Source organism: Panulirus ornatus, chromosome 65, assembly GCF_036320965.1.
Source record: "Panulirus ornatus isolate Po-2019 chromosome 65, ASM3632096v1, whole genome shotgun sequence".
NCBI lineage: Eukaryota > Metazoa > Arthropoda > Malacostraca > Decapoda > Palinuridae > Panulirus > Panulirus ornatus.
In genome coordinates, this window is record NC_092288.1 from 5555001 (window position 1) to 5572731 (window position 17731).

At 38.6% G+C, this 17731-nt stretch overlaps 1 protein-coding gene across 1 annotated transcript in view; it reads left to right on the forward strand.

Moving 5' to 3' along the window:
- Positions 1 to 17731, forward strand: part of LOC139746448 (CD109 antigen-like) — a 312038-nt gene that overhangs the window by 286720 nt on the left and 7587 nt on the right. The window contains 14 exon segments of the mRNA XM_071657698.1: positions 1601 to 1710; positions 5344 to 5507; positions 6576 to 6871; positions 7181 to 7297; positions 8142 to 8330; positions 8963 to 9169; positions 9832 to 10007; positions 10583 to 10702; positions 12413 to 12590; positions 13189 to 13375; positions 14472 to 14701; positions 15563 to 15724; positions 16669 to 17037; positions 17623 to 17728. Of these exon segments, the coding sequence (XP_071513799.1) occupies positions 1601 to 1710; positions 5344 to 5507; positions 6576 to 6871; positions 7181 to 7297; positions 8142 to 8330; positions 8963 to 9169; positions 9832 to 10007; positions 10583 to 10702; positions 12413 to 12590; positions 13189 to 13375; positions 14472 to 14701; positions 15563 to 15724; positions 16669 to 17037; positions 17623 to 17728 (2611 nt within the window).

Below are 17731 nucleotides of genomic sequence, written 5' to 3' on the forward strand. Positions count from 1 at the left end.
TGTTAGTAATTCGAGGCCTTACGAGAGTTACGAAGTCTCACAAATCAAGGGTTCGAAGCCTCACTCACCCTAGGAAAGTAGTTTCCGAAGGTTCATAGGTCTAGGGTTGTTGCTCATTGGGCCCAGAGAACAGCGGGAGGTCATGGAGACCATCTGTCTCCCATGCTCAGGCCAGACTATTCACTGTATAATAGTTACAGTTGCCTTTATAAAGCTCTAGATTAACCCCACGAGAGCAACCGTACCTGACTGCGCAGTCTGTCTGCGCAGTCTGTCTGCGCTTCATCAGGTTCGTGAAACAGTTGCTGGATATTTGTGTTTCCCCAGACAAGATGACCTTGGATTAGTAATTACTCTTCTTTATGGGAGTAATTACTTGTTTCATTATGGGAGTAATTGTTTCATTATGGGAGTAATTACTTGTTTCATTATGGGAGTAATTACTTGTTTCATTATGGGAGTAATTACTTGTTTCATTATGGGAGTAATTACTTGTTTCATTATGGGAGTAATTACTTGTTTCATTATGGGAGTAATTACTTGTTTCATTATGGGAGTAATTACTTGTTTCATTATGGGAGTAATTACTTGTTTCATTATGGGAGTAATTACTTGTTTCATTATGGGAGTAATTACTTGTCTCATTATGGGAGTAATTACTTGTTTCATTATGGGAGTAATTACTTGTTTCATTGTGGGAGTAATTACTTGTTTCATTGTGGGAGTAATTACTTGTTTCATTGTGGGAGTAATTACTTGTTTCATTATGGGAGTAATTACTTGTTTCATTATGGGAGTAATTACTTGTTTCATTATGGGAGTAATTACTTGTTTCATTATGGGAGTAATTACTTGTTTCATTATGGGAGTAATTACTTGTTTCATTATGGGAGTAATTGTTTCATTATGGGAGTAATTACATGTTTCATTATGGGAGTAATTACTTGTTTCATTATGGGAGTAATTACTTGTTTCATTGTGGGAGTAATTACTTGTTTCATTAACAAATAGAGAATTTGTCATTGTAATCATTTCAGGCATGGATTGAGTTGTATGAATGTCTGACAAGCTGATTTGCGTCATTATAAATGAATGGGCATCTATCGCAAGATAGCAGCCTATTTATTTAACTAGCCCATTCATTAAACTAATTCCTAATTGCCTATTCATTACTGTAATAGCCTAACCTTAACGTCAGTATGTAAACTATTGCTCTTGTCATTATTTCTGATACTTTTATCACATGATAGGAATCTTCATCATGTAACTGTAATATGGTCTGTAACGATTATGTAACCGAAATATGGTCTGTAACGAATTATTTTGTAACCGTAATATGGTCTGTAACGATTATGTAACCGTGATGTAGTCTGTAACGAATTATTATGTGACCGTAATATGGTCTGTACCGATCATGTAACCATGTAATATGGTCCGTAACCACAATCGTACCGATATGTCCTGGACGATATTGGCGTCCAGGTCCTGTAGCGATAGTAAGGGTGTCTGAAACGGAATTATATGACCGGAACTGTTTGCCTCGCCGCCCCGCATCGTCGACCCACCTACTTCGCTGGTAAAACCCACATCCTCCCACCAGGAGGGTGCTAGAACCTCCCCTCACCCCTGGAGCATGTGGGGTACCGAACGATCCCCACGTTTGCACCTCCCGCGCGCCTCGCCAGGCGTCGACCCCAACGCTACCTTCGCGTGAGTAACTCCCTCTCTCACCCCCTGACCCGGAGATGTAGAACACCTTTCTATGGGTTTTCTTATCACTTTTTGCGGCTAGAATAGCTTCTCTTTTTTCCCTTTCTGCCCTCTCTTTCAAATTCGTCATATTATCATCGATGATAAGGTTTACCATTTTTATGAAAGACATTTGAAATTAAACAACGCATTTAAAAAAAAAAATCCAGGGCCATAATTGTAAATTTCATCCAACTCTCCCAATACGAAAAACTTTATCTAATTGTTAACGTAAAGTAAATCTTCCTTAATGTGGAATTGCAATATTCTCTTTGGTGAGAGAGGCGTCGTCTTCAAAACCGATAACTCACTATCTACTTTATATTCAGTTACTAAACATAATGTTTTAAGGTAGATATATTTTTTCTAGATTACTAATAGTGTTTGACGCGTAAAAAGGTAGAGTTTCTGCTAGAGTACTGCAATGATGTATAGTATTAGTGCTATATGGCGTAGTTTTCCCTGCCAATTGGACTAGAAAATGGAGGAATGACAGAAAATGGGAATTTCGGGACGGAAAGGGAGCACAATGAAGTGGAGGAAAATGGGAAATGGGAAGCGTAGGAACAGCAGATAAAGGCAATGAAGAATAGGAAAAGGATGATAAAACATGTAAGTGATTCAAAAAAAAATGAAATTGATAGAGAAAATGTATAAAATAAACCAATCACGTGAAAAGGGGATAAAACAAGAGAATGGAATATTACCCAAGGGTTGAAAGAACATAGAAAACGGAAACAAGAGAATAAAAAGATTAAAAAAAGATGGACAGGAAAGGATTAGAAAATATGATTGAGACTTAACAGACAACAATAAATAAATATGGAGAGGAAAGGATTAACAAATACGAAAGACTACAACGAGTAATAATAAATTTCTTGGAAAGGCACCATAGTACATAAGTCTGGCTAGAGAGAGAGAGAGAGAGAGTCGCTCTCCGGAACGCTGCTGGTTGGTCGTTTGGATGAGCCAATCACGAATCAGCAGCTTGGCAATATATCCCGGATGAAGAACCAGTAAGAATGGGTCATCAGGGAGCCTGAAGCCATCTCCCCCCCTCCACCAACGCACGCCATTGGCAGATGACAGACGGACACAAACGACTCCACCAGATTAACACCCACGAGGGGGGGGGGGGGGGGAATTTAGGGGGGGTTGGTCTGCCCCAGAACCGTGTAAGCTTTTCCCTATGTTTCTCTCATCTTTTTTTTTTTTCTTTTTGTACTGCAGGAGTAACGAATGGAAATGCATAAATCCACATGGACGCTTGCACTCCGACGTGGAATACAGTAATACATGGTCATGTATCGGTTAATACTGTCCCATACAGTTTATGTCATGACAGCCACACCTGACGCGTATGGATGCTGAGAGTGGTGGTGAAAAAAACAATATATGCGACGTAGTGTGTGTGTGTGTGTGTGTGTGTGTGTGTGTGTAAATATTATACCTTTTTCATCAAGCTGATGCTAGCAGCCTGGTTGATATAGTGGCGCTACAGTGGGTCTTTTTCAAAGTGTTGCTTCTGTAGTAATGGAAGATGTGTGGCTCAGACGATGGCCGCCACCTGGAATGAAAACTTAAGTTTATTTTGAGATACTTCGAAAATACCGTTCATGGAAGTTTAACGAGTAGATTGACCTTAATTTGAACTCTCTCTCTCTCTCTCTCTCTCTCTCTCTCTCTCTCTCTCTCTCTCTCTCTCTCTCTCTCTCTCTCTCTCGTAACCTTATCATCTGTTAGCTGCCATCGTAACGAAGCATTTTACGCCTCATTAACTCCGCCATTATCTCCTCCCTCCCAGCTGTACCACGGCGGGGGTTGAGGGGAGAGGCAGGGTTAAGGGGGACAGGCAGGGTTAAAGGGACAGGCAGTAGGGTTAAGAGGACAGGAGGCAGAGTTAAAGGGAAGGGGAGGGTCGAAATGGAAGACCAGAGCCATACAATCTAAGCAATATAAATATCCATTATCCCCAGACCTTCGGGGAGCCATATAAACCCCGGTTAAGAACAATAGTCAGTTGTACCCTAGAGAGCAAAGCCCATAGCATCCTCTTAATACCTTGGCGTTCCACTCCTGCTTCGTGAGCTGCCAACAAGAATGGGTTCACTTTTTGCGCTTCTTGTGACTGGCATCTTATTTGGCGTCATTTATGTACCTCGTCTCTACTGATATTAGTGCTACTCAGTTTTGACTCATCAACTCTCGTTGGTTAAACAGAACTCTTTGAGTTATGGATCCACGAGAATGCATCTGCCCTGACTATGTACACTGAGACATGATAATGGCCTAGGTGTTGATTTGCTGAAGATCAGTGTTGACAAAGTTGTGAAATACACCTACCTTCTGACAGGGTGGCTCAGGCTGACAGTTGTTGGTAGACAGGCTGATTAAAAGTTTATCACAAAACAACTCCATAACTAGTCATACAAAAACTTAAAATATCAAGTCCAGACATATCTATTGTGTTCATTATGTTTCTTGTTTTGTGTATTATGTCAGAAAGTTCTGTAGTATTGCATCTTACATAGGGAATATTATACTTAAAGCATTTTTTGAGATATAGACCTAGTTCTGTAGAATGATGCCCGTGTTTTGGTTAGTGTTGATATTACTGATTTGTTCACATTTTTCATATCAGAGTTGATGCTTGTGCTTTATTCCCTAGGCAGCATCCTGCCTGCTATTCTGTCATGAATAACGATAAATAGAGTATTCCGTGTCTTTTTCAAAGTTAATATCCATCCACTTTTGTAGATTTCTTAGTTGAGTACAGCACTTATTTCTTTTACGTTTTTATTGCGAGTCTTGTGTCTAGAATATGGAGATGGAGGTCTGAATTCCATACCAGTTGCAGTATAAATAGAATATTGATTCATTGATCAGTAGACACACTATAAGTGTTGTCTGTCTTGGTAGATTGCTGGCTCGGGCACAGGGAGGGCTTGAGTTGATAAAGGAAGGTAGAATAAAAGGGGAATTTGAAGAGGACAGGACAGCTTAGGGGGATTTAGGAAGGCTATAGGAACAGTGAGTTTTAAAACCACAAAGAGGTTAAGAAGACATGGAGTGTGAACAGTTTGATAGAAAAGGGAAGGGTGAGAATATAGGGAGAGCAAGGAAGATGGTAAGGAAGAGACAAGGTTGGAGACAGAGAGTTGAAAAAACATTGAAAACTTAGGACACTGGGAAGTATGAAGGAAGGAGCACATTTGAATCAGGAGGCAGAGAAGATTGAGGGGAAAGTTTAGGAGGACAGGTTAATATCTCTAGCATTTCTTAAATGCCAGACAATTCAAGTTTTCTTTATACAATTTTTTTGGTTCATTTAGAAATTGACAATATGTCCATATACTCTTAATACATTGAGGTTATCCATGCATTTTTATGATCCATTTTAACTGTGCAAAGTGTAGCATAAGGCAAACTGTAATTTCCAAACATATTTTCACATTTTCATTACCATCAGTTATGGCTGTCTTGATTTCAATATGCTGAAGCTAGCAAAGTCTCCAGGTAATTTGAATATATGTCATTATACTCTGTATTACTCCATGTTAAAGCCTAAGCTCTTAATGAGAATTGTACTCTCAGGTATGCTGACTTACTGGTGCTGTCTGATGGAGTGGTGCCAACACTAGGGTGGTCTTGTGGGGGCACTGCTGGGCGAAGGCAGTGCCTCTTAGGTGGCTGCTACAGTGCTGTGTCCCACTGTGATGGCAAATTTGATTGTCTTGATCGTGTGGATGAACAAGGATGTAAGTATCCCTTAGCCAGATGTTTTTCCCCCTTTACATATTTTCTTTTTTCTATAGCAATTGAAAATTATTCCTACTTTTAAGCTAAGCAAGCAAACAGAGATTTTAGTGTTGCCCTGGAAAGGATTTTTCTCCATGAGTTTCTTCAGCTTTTTGTTAGCTTTTCTTTGTATTTGTAAATATTACTAACTTGTCTGTACTTCTGTAGTTGAACACGTTTACTTCAAACTTATAATGACAAGCAGGGATATGAATGATCGACAAGTTGGATTTTTATATTAACACACTATTCTTAGCTTTCCATTTTGTATGTTACTAAATAATTGCAGAATTTCTTTAGTTCTTTAAGTGAGACCTTTATTGTTAAACAAAATGAGCAGTCAGCCATAAACTTATTTCTCTTACCTTGACCTTAATATTTTTTTCAATTCTAAATCAGTAGCTTCAACAACATATACATTTTTATTGTCTGTTCCTTTCCTCTCATTTAGAAAAGGTATTCTTACCTTACCTTATACATCTTCATATTTGTTAGATTTATAGATTGTTTAGCCCACACTCTCCTTTTCATATATTTGTATAGGCTAATGATAAGTAGTATTTTTAAAGCAATATTAACCAGTTTTTTAATAAATATATCTTGACCCATGTTTTGATATCATGAAAAGTGCTACAACCCTTTTATCTCCAAAAGACATTTTGAAGATTATATTCCTTTAAGGCTATAGTAATTTTTTTTTTATGATGAGCAATGTTGGAAGGATTAAAATCAAAATATTACTGACTTTTAGTATTGTTCAAAGTAAAAACAACTAATGTATTTTACCATCTGTAGTTTATAATGATATTCAGTTTCGAATTATGTTCTTATATTTTTGCCACAAGGGTATTCATGATGACAGAAACAAACAGAATGAGAAAGAAAAAGCTCTAGACAGACAGAGAGACAGACAGATAGGCAGGAAAAAAGTGGTAGACGGAGAGACTAACAGACAAAAAGAAATAGAAAGGAAGTCATGCCTTAGGTGCTACACTTTCTCAGCTTTCATTCAGAACTATGGCCTTTAGGTGGAGTAAGAGGGGCAGCAGCAGAGAACCTGGCCTGGTACCGCTTACATCGTGCCAGTAGACTCAAACGCCACTATGACCCACCCTGGGTTTGGCAGGAGGTCATTGTTGGAGACTCTGGTAGTGCCACCATCAGAGTGCCAATCCCATATGGCCCTGTACACTTGTCACTCTCTGCCTTTAGCCTCCACCCAGAACATGGCATGACCATACTACAAGAGCCAGTGGAATGGCAGGGTTCAGCAGGGTTCTGGCTATCTGTAGAGGCCCCAACTAGGGTTGGGGTGTGGGAGCAGGTGAGTGTTATTGCAATATCCAAACTACAGTGATTTAAGACTGGTAAATTTTTTCATTTTTACTATTGTTAACAATTCAAGTTAATGTTTGATTATTTGATATTTAATGCAGTGAAAGCTATAGTCATGACTTCAAAACTGTCTTGGACAAGAATTAATTGAGTGCTAATCATATTGTTTTTCTTGAGTTGATTTTACATAGCATTATAGCAAACACTGACCAAGGTTTCCAAATAATTTCACATTTGAGAGAAAAGTTAATGCTGTGTACCACAGCCTTACCTTTGCTACTGTTTTCTTTTTTTTTAGGTGGGAGTCCGTGTGACAGCAGTCAACCACCATGCTTACCCCATTAATGCTATCATTGTCTTGGCCGATAGCCCAGCTTACAAGTTTGTCAATGTCCAGAGGTTTGATGAAGTTGATGTGAGTAGTTGGCTGCTTTTGATGTAACTAGTTTACTAACAGTCAGGTGACTGGAGTATCAGTCACTGTATTGATAATGTTGAACAGAGTAGCTATGAGTGTGGTCAGCATATTGAATGTCATTTGAACTGAATTCTTTGACACCATCAGTGTAGAGAAATGCATGACTACATAATTTTGATAGGGTGCAAATTACAATACTCTTCCTGAAAGTATTGTCTATGAAGTATTCTGTATAAAACTCCGTTGGTCCTTTTCTGTATGCTGTGCCTTATAATTTATGTAGCATACTCTCTGGAGCACATTGATTGAGCCTATCTTATGGTACGATAAGCTTTCTTTCATTGAACATTATCCATCATGGATTACTGTGCCCCATTTCATAAGTACAGGTTTGTTATAATTGCATTAACTTGTCATGTGAGATTTAAATCTGAATTACTGTTTATGTTTGCAGTATACTTATATATCTAAGTCTCATTTGATCTGCATTACAGAAGGCGTTTGGATATCATTAACCTTATGATGATAAATCTGCATTTTTATTATGTATCCTTTCTGATATTATTCATACTCCCTCCTTTCATAATTTTGATCTTATTTCAACCCCTGTAGCCTTTTGATGTAATGAAACCTGTTTCTGTAGATCCATCCAATGTGATGATAAGTCCCTTCCTCATAGTCTGGGGATATAAACTTGGCTCCATGCCTGCAGTGTTAAAATTTTATTCTAACTCCTTCCTTGCAGCCTCCTAATGTTATTGTAACTCTCCTCTTAAAATCCTGTTATAATATCCAGATTTCCTCCATGTAACAATCTAATGTCCTGATATCCCCTTCTCAGCCTTCTAATGGTCATATGAAGCGAAGCATGGTAGCTGGAGAACATGAACATGCAGTGTTAGTGGAAGGGGGAGAAACCCATACCCTTTACCTGCCTATTGTCCCCACTCAGCTGGGACTGGTCAATGTCACTGTCCAGGCCTCATTACATGGCAAGAAGCTTCAGAAGGAGGTTTCCATCGTTGTAGAGGTAATGTATCCTTACATCTTTACAGGAGTGTCAGTTTGCTAATCTTTCTGTTTTCTTATTTGTCTTTCTTTATCTGTATGTGTCATAACAGAATGGATCTAGTTAGAGATTATATACCTTACCGTTCATCAGTTGAAGCTCACATACATGATGAGATATATGTTGCCCACATTGTAATAGATAGCACATTATATCCTACCAGAAAAAGGTCTTGACTTGGTTTTGCTGTAGTCCATTACTTTTGTTTCCTCCACCTGTAAGGTTAGGCTTCAGCTGAATAAGTTTGTGTGTGTGCCTGTGTATGATTACCATTTGTTTATTACAATGAAAGTCTTCCCATTTTTCTTAATACCTTGATATATACCATGTCTCACCGAAATTATTCCATTTTTGTTAAATTCATTATTGTTTGAATGCATGAATATAGTAGCCCCTGAGCTGCTACTCATGTTTGAAAAAAATTACTTTCATACTGTATAAGTAAACCAATAACACCATGCTGTACAGAATTATCTGTTATTAGCAGAACACACCTTAAAGATTCACCATTAATGTGCAGCATGTAAACTATATTTTATACTTTTTTTTCTATTTTCTTCTTATGATTGGGTAATGGTTTCTGCCCCTGTCAGCCTCTGGGAGCCATTCAGGAGCACCATACATCGCTGCTGCTTGACCTTAGTAACCGGGCTTACTTCTTCACTTTTCTGGACGTCAACATGTCCGAAGGATTAGTACCAGGCTCTGATGATGCCCATGTAGCAGTCTTTGGTGACACAGTGGGTGCAGTCCTGCCCAATACCCCAGCTATGGCACATGACCTCTTAGGACTGCCAACGGTATGTTCATTGGTAGTGAGAGAGAGAATGGTTAAGAAATGAGTGGTAGGCGAGATTATGTTGCTAGGGTCTTATGGTCATAATGAATGGGTAGATGATGAAAATGGGCACTATATAATGAGTTTATGACTGGTAGACATGATTGGTTTCCAGTGGATTTATTGATGACAGGCAAGAGCAGTGTAGTAAATGGAACAGTGACTAGTGGCTGAAATCATAATCATAATGCAAAGAACTGGCCTTTTATTGGTATCAGATCTATTAATGATTATTGAAATTACTGTAGCAAAGCATGAAGGGAAACTTACTGACAAAAACATGTATCTCCTTTCTCTTATTCATCAATCCATGTAAAATTTTCTGAACACTTATCATTAGTATATTATATTGAAAGAATTTTTTTCTGTTGACTGATATATGGTATTCCATAGAGTGGATTTCCAATTTTTCTGATTTTGTTTTGTTTTAGAACATCACTGTTATAGTTTTTTTTTTTTATAGTTTTTCTTTCTTTCTTTCATACTATTCGCCATTTCCCGCATTAGCGAGGTAGCGTTAAGAACAGAGGACTGGGCCTTTGAGGGAATATCCTCACCTGGCCCCCTTCTCTGTTCCTTCTTTCGGTAATATTTTGTATTGATATTGTCCTGTCATCATCCCAGGCTGGATGTGAGCCTGTGGTGTTCAGCTTCTTGCTAACAGTACTGCAGATGCGTCACTGGCAGGAGATGTCCCAAGAGCCGACACTAGATGAACGAGAGGTATTCAAACGCCTTGCTCTACTTTACCAGACACTCCTGGTCTACCAAGCACGGGATGGTGGATTTAAGTATTACAGGTTAGTTTTGGTTCTTGTAACTTGACTCTTAGGTCATATTCATATCACATGACTTAATGCACTATTCAGTGCAAAATTTTTGATCAGATAATTTAGCTAGTCTCATATCTCATGAATGACCTTTAGGAAAGAAATATCCTGTTGAAGGCCATTTCCAGGTTTGTTGATTTTATATTCTGGTCATTTCCAAGGTTTGTCAACTACTTTTCATATTAGATTTGTTTTAAGTTAGCCCCAGACTTTTAAATTTGATTTCCAGGGTATATATTATCTCTAAGCATAAAGCAGTGAACTTATATGGAATGTCAGATTTTATTGTGATATGAATTAAGGATAAAAAGGAATGGTAGGTACTGTAATATTTGAGTGTTGGATAGAATTTTGCCAGTTTCAAATGTTCATCTTTAAATATTATGACAGATTTCATGTCCAAAGGTATCGTAGAAATTAAGGAGTAAGACTAGATTTTATTGCTTTTTATAGTTGAATAGAAAAGTAAGTTAGACTTTTAACCATGTAAAGATGATGAACATGATTCACAATGTTTTAGAACTGTAATTATGAATTCATTGTAGAACCAGCCAAACAAGCTCTGTCTGGGTAACATCGCTGGTGATTCGAGCCCTGAATGAAGTGTCCGTCAGTTGGCCTCACCTACTTTATGTGGATCCTCAGGTGACAGACAAGGCTTTGAGGTATGTCTGACTCTTGTTTTATCTAGTTATGATTATGTAATACTTTTCTATGCTTGTGTTCAGCTTATTCACAATTTCATTATTTATTTAACCAGCTGGATTTTGTGATTTTCAGTAACTCGGCTAAGTTTTTATCTCTTTGTTACTGTATTGTTAAAGATAGTGATTATGGCTGGAAATCATTAGCATACTTGACGAATTCTAATGTTTACTATACTGTAATAGAAAGTATGCTAACAATATTAATCTGTTGCTCACTTTAGAGGAGGAGTAGTCATGGTACTTTCGGTTATGCATGTGGGTCTACAGGAAAACTCTCTGCCAATGAACTGAGTTGTTCTGATATTAAATCTTAAGGCGCAGTAGCACTGAGTACAAACATATTTGACCCTATATCATTTCAAAATGTGTTTCCGTATGTATAGATATTAGATTTGCAATGTGCAGATGGCAGTTATAGTTTTAAAGCAAGGAATGTTAGCTAGCTACTGTACATTTATCAACATTGAAGAGGAAGCCCTTAAGAGGTTTAATTAGAAAATAATGCTGAGGAGATGCTTATCGTATTGGGTGACATAAGTTGGACAGGTACGAAGAGATCTCATAAAGTGCAGCAGTGGGGATGTGAGAAACAGGATAGTTTGAAGATGAATTGTAATGGGGAAGAAATGGAGTGTTTTTAGTACATAAGGGTTAATACAGAAGGGATGAAGTGAGTATTAGGACAGAAAAGGAGTTGAGGTCATGGGTGCATTAAGGAGCATATGGAAGAGGATATTAGTGTCTGTAAAGACAAAGATAGTTATGTTTGAAAGTATATTACTCCTGTAATGTTGCATCAACATGTTGTGGGCCATGAATGCAGAGTGCAGGAAAGTGATGGATTTCATAGAAATGAAATGTCTGAAGATGAAATGTAGTGTGAGAGACTGATTTTGTTGGGAATAACAGTGTCAGAGAATTATGGTAGTAAGCACAGTCTGAGTGAGAGGACTGGCCAGGATGTGCTGAAATGATTCAGGCATACGGACAGTATGAGTGAAGAAAAAGCAAGGGAAAAGAGAGGACTGAGGTGATTGAAGGATGGAATGAAGAAGGCTTTGGATTATCAAAACCTAAAATTTTAGAAGGGTAAGGAATTATCATTGTATAGAATTGATTTGACCGATGTAGTATTTGGGGACCATATTTTGTCAGTAGGCTGAATCAGTGTTGGTAAAGTAGTGGGGCTTGGCTATGGGTGTTATGCTCTGTTTTCAGTGCATTATACATGACAACTAGAGACTAGAGTTTTGATATGTGCAAGTGAGTCATAATTCGTTTGCTGTTTTGCTAAGGGAAATGTGGTGAGGTATGAAAGATGTAGGGTGGCAGTGACACAGCTATTAAACTGTTACCTCACATCTCCATTTTGTGTAATATGAAATAAAGGTTGCAACTGTGTGAAGATCATATCTTGCACATCTCCATGGGTAGTGCACATATCTTGCATCATAGCCACACTCATCTCATTTGGCATGGACTTGACCCATCTACTGAGCATTCTAGTTGTTTCCATGATTGTATTCATTTGTTTAATCACTGAAAATGCATGTGCCATCTTTCTCCCATCTGACCTTTAATGCTGTGTTGCAAAATGATGATGACAACATGTATGTATATCACTTGTTTATTTTTCTGTGCTGTTCATTAATGGTGTGTTATGTTCAGGTTTCTGTTGGCACAGCAGGCATCACATGGAGCATGGTGGGAACCTAGTGGTGAAGTAGGTGACAGAAAGCTAGTGCCATCCCCGTACTCCCTCACTGGTGAGACCACACATGCCCTCAACCTCTCCTCTACTGCCCACACCATGCTCAGCCTTGTGGCACTCAAGGAACTGCCCTCAGTAAGTAGGAGAGCTGGTTGATGATAGTGTAGTATTGATAATGGTGTAAAATGGACAATGGTGGGATTGTAGGCTGAATGGAGATGACAGTGTAAGTTTAACATTAGCAGTGGTATAGGACAGTAGTAGTGGTGTAGGATGACTTGTGGTGGTGTAACGTGGATTATGATGGTGATATTAGTGTAGTGATTCTGGTGTGTGATGGGTAAGAATAATTCCAATTCAATTACTGGTATGCTTGTGATTTATCTCAGGGTTAAGTTTAGGGACTCAGTCTCCCCTTCCCTTTCCCAAATAGCTTCCAAGGTAATGAAAGTGGTAGCATTGTAGGATGAATAGCAATGACTGTTGAGGCTGGTTGGTGACAGTGGCATAGGACTATTTATGCCACCTCTGTTTTTTCTGTGCTTTCCAATAATGATGTGTTATGTTTAGGTTTGCATTAATTCTCCATCTAGATTTCAAACACAGATGAATGGCAGTAATTCCACTGATGTTATTATATGTTACTAATTATGTACATATTTGATCTCATAATAACAAATGAATTATTCATTTATTATCAGTATTAGTGTGATCATTCCTGTGCTCTTTACAGCCCTTGGATGAACACATACTAGCAGCCATTGCACGAGGAGCACGCTGGCTAGAGGAGAATCTGTCCTTGGTTGGCCAGGTTTCACGTCCTCTAGAGGTGTCCTTAGTGGCTCTGGCACTCCACCTCTCAAACTCTGCCCATGCTGATACTGCTTTTGAGTTCCTCACCCTTAATGCTCGCCAGGAAGGTAAGTTGCTGCATGCCTATAGAAATTATGTGATAGCATACGGGATTCCAGAATACTCTGAGACTTTAGCACCACTTCTAATGGCATCCGTTGTATTTAGATGGTACGAAGACTGTGTGGTGCTGAATGGCATTGAAAGATTGAAAAATGATAGTAGGGAATGTATGGCAGTATTCTGTATTGTGGAATGTGTAGCACTGTAGGGATACTGTGGACTGTCTGATACTGAAGGGAGCATGTGATTCTCAAAGACTGCGTGGTACTTGGGACTAAAGTGTTTTCAGGAGCTAAACGAGATTAAAAGGTGAATAGTGATGGCATACCATAGGGTTTAGAGAACTGTGGCACCAGAGGACTGCATGGCATATAAGGAATGTGTGGTATTATACAGATCTGATAAACTGCTGGAGGACTGTGTAGTACTGGGACACTTTACCACGAAAGAGCTTAAGTGGTTCTGGTGACTATGTAGAATAGGGAATACCTTGTTCCTGAAGGAATTTATAGGCCAAGAAACGCTTTGTTACTGAAGGACTGTTTAGTACAAAGAGGCTGTGGTTGTAAGGGACGTTGGTACTGAAAAATGTGTAGTGCTGGCATAATACATTGCACTTGGCAACTTTTGAATTACTCACTTATGCATGTAATGAATTGTGTTGTGAAAAGATTATTATTATTTTTATTTTTGAATAACCTTAGGACCCCTTCCCCATGGGCTCTTATGGCTTAAAGGCTGCCCAACAATCAGTAGCAGGGAAAAGATGGACTCCTTTGCAGTGAAATGCTCTTCAAGATTGTATTTTAGTGATACAACCTTGCTAAAGGTGACTGTTCTCTCATGGCATAACCACATACAGACAGTTTATATGAGTACGTAACATCATCAGATGAATTATCAGTTTTTGATCTCTTCATTTATATATTTATTTATTCTTGCATCTCTTTTATAGTATTTATGGCATCTTCAATCACTCTTTTTATAAGAGCTTTCTGTGTCATTTCCTTTCTTAAGATATGCTCAACCTCTTTTGCATTCATTAAAGTCTCCTAAAGGTATTGCAAGCAAAGCTTAAACATGCTATGTCTTTGCCAACAGTGAAGTATGTCTACTGGGGTGAAGACTTGGTACCACTACCTTCCTACCGTGTTGAGTCTCAGCGTCCTCACCTTCAGCCCCGCCGCCCTCATCGACATGATGCAGGCAATGTGGCAGCCACTGCCTATGCCCTCAGGCTGTACTCCCTTCGAGGGGAAATCATGACCCCAAGCATTGTAAGGTGGCTGCATTCTCAGCGCTCTCATGATGGAGGTTGGATGTCAACACAAGTAAGTTTCATACATGAAGTTTCAAGTTTCACCACACCACAGATAAATCTGTATGAAGTCTTTCCCAAAGCTGATGCATAGAATTAAATGTAATTTGATACAGGAGTATGGGTTTGCTCAGTATCACAAATTTGTTTACATAAGATGATTGCAGATTTCACTCAAAAATAATTTCATACGAGGTACAGTTAAACGTTCATTTATTATGTCGGAGTTTTACATATGAGTATGGTGTCAACAGATAAGTAAAGTCATGATTAGGCAAATGAAAGTTCAGAAAGGGGCTGCATGTTAGCTTCGCACTTATTCATCCTTTCCTATAACCCCTTTTGTAAGGCTATCACAACATTTAAGACATCAGCCACATCCACAGGCTGGGACTTTTCCTGCCTTGATAGAAAAGAGAATGAGGGATCAACTAATCATAACCTTTAAGTTTTTAAAGATCAACGATCAACAAAATGGACAGTGGACAGTTCTCTGGATGATATAGAAATCAGGGGATATAAGATAGAATTAGATAAGAACCTTGTAAATAAGGATATAAAGAAATAGTTTTATAGTGCAAGAGTGTTCTATGAATGGGCTGGATCAACAAAGTGGATGGACAGTAGATATTATATTAGTGTATTTAGGTTCAAGTGTATTTTGTTTTTCAAGCATGCACTTTAATTACTTTGTAGTAAGCATACTGTATTTAGAATGGATATGAAATGTATTTTGTTTAATGTTGTCCATATATCAAGCATTAGTTTTATGTATTTCATTCAATATATTATCTAAATATCATGGAAAGATGGGAGAATTCATGTGAACCAGCATAGCCCAAGACCCTTTCCTTTAAGATATCTTTCCTTGCAGGACACACTAGCAGCATGGGAGGCACTTTATGAATATTCCCAGCGGGAGGGCCGAGCACGTGACACTCAGCTAACAGTAACGGTAGAGCCCTTGCATGACCACACCCAAGCAAGAACCTTCTACATTACCCCAGACAACTTCCTTCACCTACAGACGCACCAGGTCAGTATAAACTTGAGTTGTTCTATAGTCAAAGATACAAACCACTGTTTCATTGTAACAAGACTTTGTTGGTAATAAGGATTTGTTGATTGTGAACAATATTGGTGATTATGAACTCTGCTGTTCCAAATGAGGTGATGGTTAATCCTAGCTGATGCAGGGTATGTCTAGCATAATTACTCTCTAGCCATTGAGGACTTGACAGTGAGCATCTGCGATATCTGGTTCTTTTACCTTACAGCCAAACTTTGGATCTTCCTTAACAACTATGATCTGTCCTCTTTTGACCCTCTAACATCCACACAGTTTGTCCCTTTCCTATACATTCTTATCCTAAACGAACAGTTAATAAATATACTTCATAAGTAACTGTATCAGTAACATTTATACAGATTTTGTATATATATCAGCAGAAATTGGCAAATGTGGAAATACCAACATGAACTCTCAATTTCCCTCCTGTGTCATGTCTACAGGTTAACTGAGAGTGATGTCCTGTGGAAGCATTCAACATCCATACATATCCCTTGCTTTATTCCAACCCAGAATATATCCTTTCAATTGTGGCAGGAATGCTTCATGCAGGGATCTTTGTTTGTCGATGTTGATCTTGTAACAAAGATTTTCATTTGTACATGTTAAAGGGTTAAAATGCAAAGTTTCTACTCGCTCAAAACCTTTTTTTATTTCCATTTCATTCAGTGCCTGGCCTCAGTTAGAACTTCTATCCTTATGCAGCATCTTTATTATATAGCTCAGCATTAACTGTGTTAGGTATGAGTTAAGTTTCACAATCATTGTACTCTGATATCCTTTTATTTCCATTTTTTCACTGTGTTTGTGCTGCTTACATATTTTGTTTAGTTATTATTTTAGATCCAGTCAGTATTAGCACTAATTCATATGTGTATGTAACTGTATGAAAGCTAAACTTATTTAATCAGGTGGATGGTCGGTGGGGTAGTGTAAGAGTACAGGGTAAAGGCCGAGGTGCAGCAGTACTCCAACTTACTTCCAAGTACCATGTTGCCGAGCCTCACCATCTGGCTTCACCACCCACACCAGCATTCCGACTCCGGACAAGTGCTACCTGGCATGGACATAATGGATCCGCATTAACATTCACCACATGTGTACAGTGGCTGTTCAAGGAGGCAAGTGACACATCTGGGATCTCTGTACTCGAAGTAACAGTACCAACAGGTTATGGAGCATTGAAAACAGCACTGCAGCAGTATGTTGCCTCACGTGCTGTACCCACTCTCCGAAGAGCTGATTTCCAGCAAAGGAAAGTTACCTTCTTTTTTGAAAAGGTAAGAGAAAGGGAGATATTGAATTCTAGATTCAAATCACTTCCTCATAATCTCATTACTTTGGCGTATATTGTAGACCATATACACTCTAACATCTCCAGTACAGCATTTTGAAATTCGGCAAACTATATTGCTATAATTGCAAGGGTGATGGTGCTCAGTGGAATGGTGTTCATGTTTGTGAAATTTGGTGCTTTATTGTCCAGGCATTATCCATAATGTTTTCTTCACCCAACATTTTTTTTGCTCTGAGTTGCTAATGTCACTAATTACTTGATGCAAGTGATGCTACAAGAACTGCTTAAGAAGGCATCAAAACGTTATACAGATCCAACTATGGCAACTTCAACCAAATCAACAAACCACATACTTGATATCCCCATGCCTAAGCCTGGTTTCAATGATCCTTTAAGCATGTTCTGACCAGCTCCTACAATGGATTTAATGTAAGACCTGCTACCTCACAAAGGCAGGAAAACGTGAGAAGGTATTGAAAAAATCTATTGCAGTAAATTAGTTTTACTCACACTGAATACATACATATATGCTTTGCACTGCTGCCTTACTCTTATTTCTTATTTCCAGCTGGGTGGTACAGACACCTGCGTCAAATTCTCAGTGGAGCGATGGTTCCCTGTTGCCAACCTGACTAAAGTCTTGCCAGTGAAAGTGTATGAATATTATTCCCCAGGTC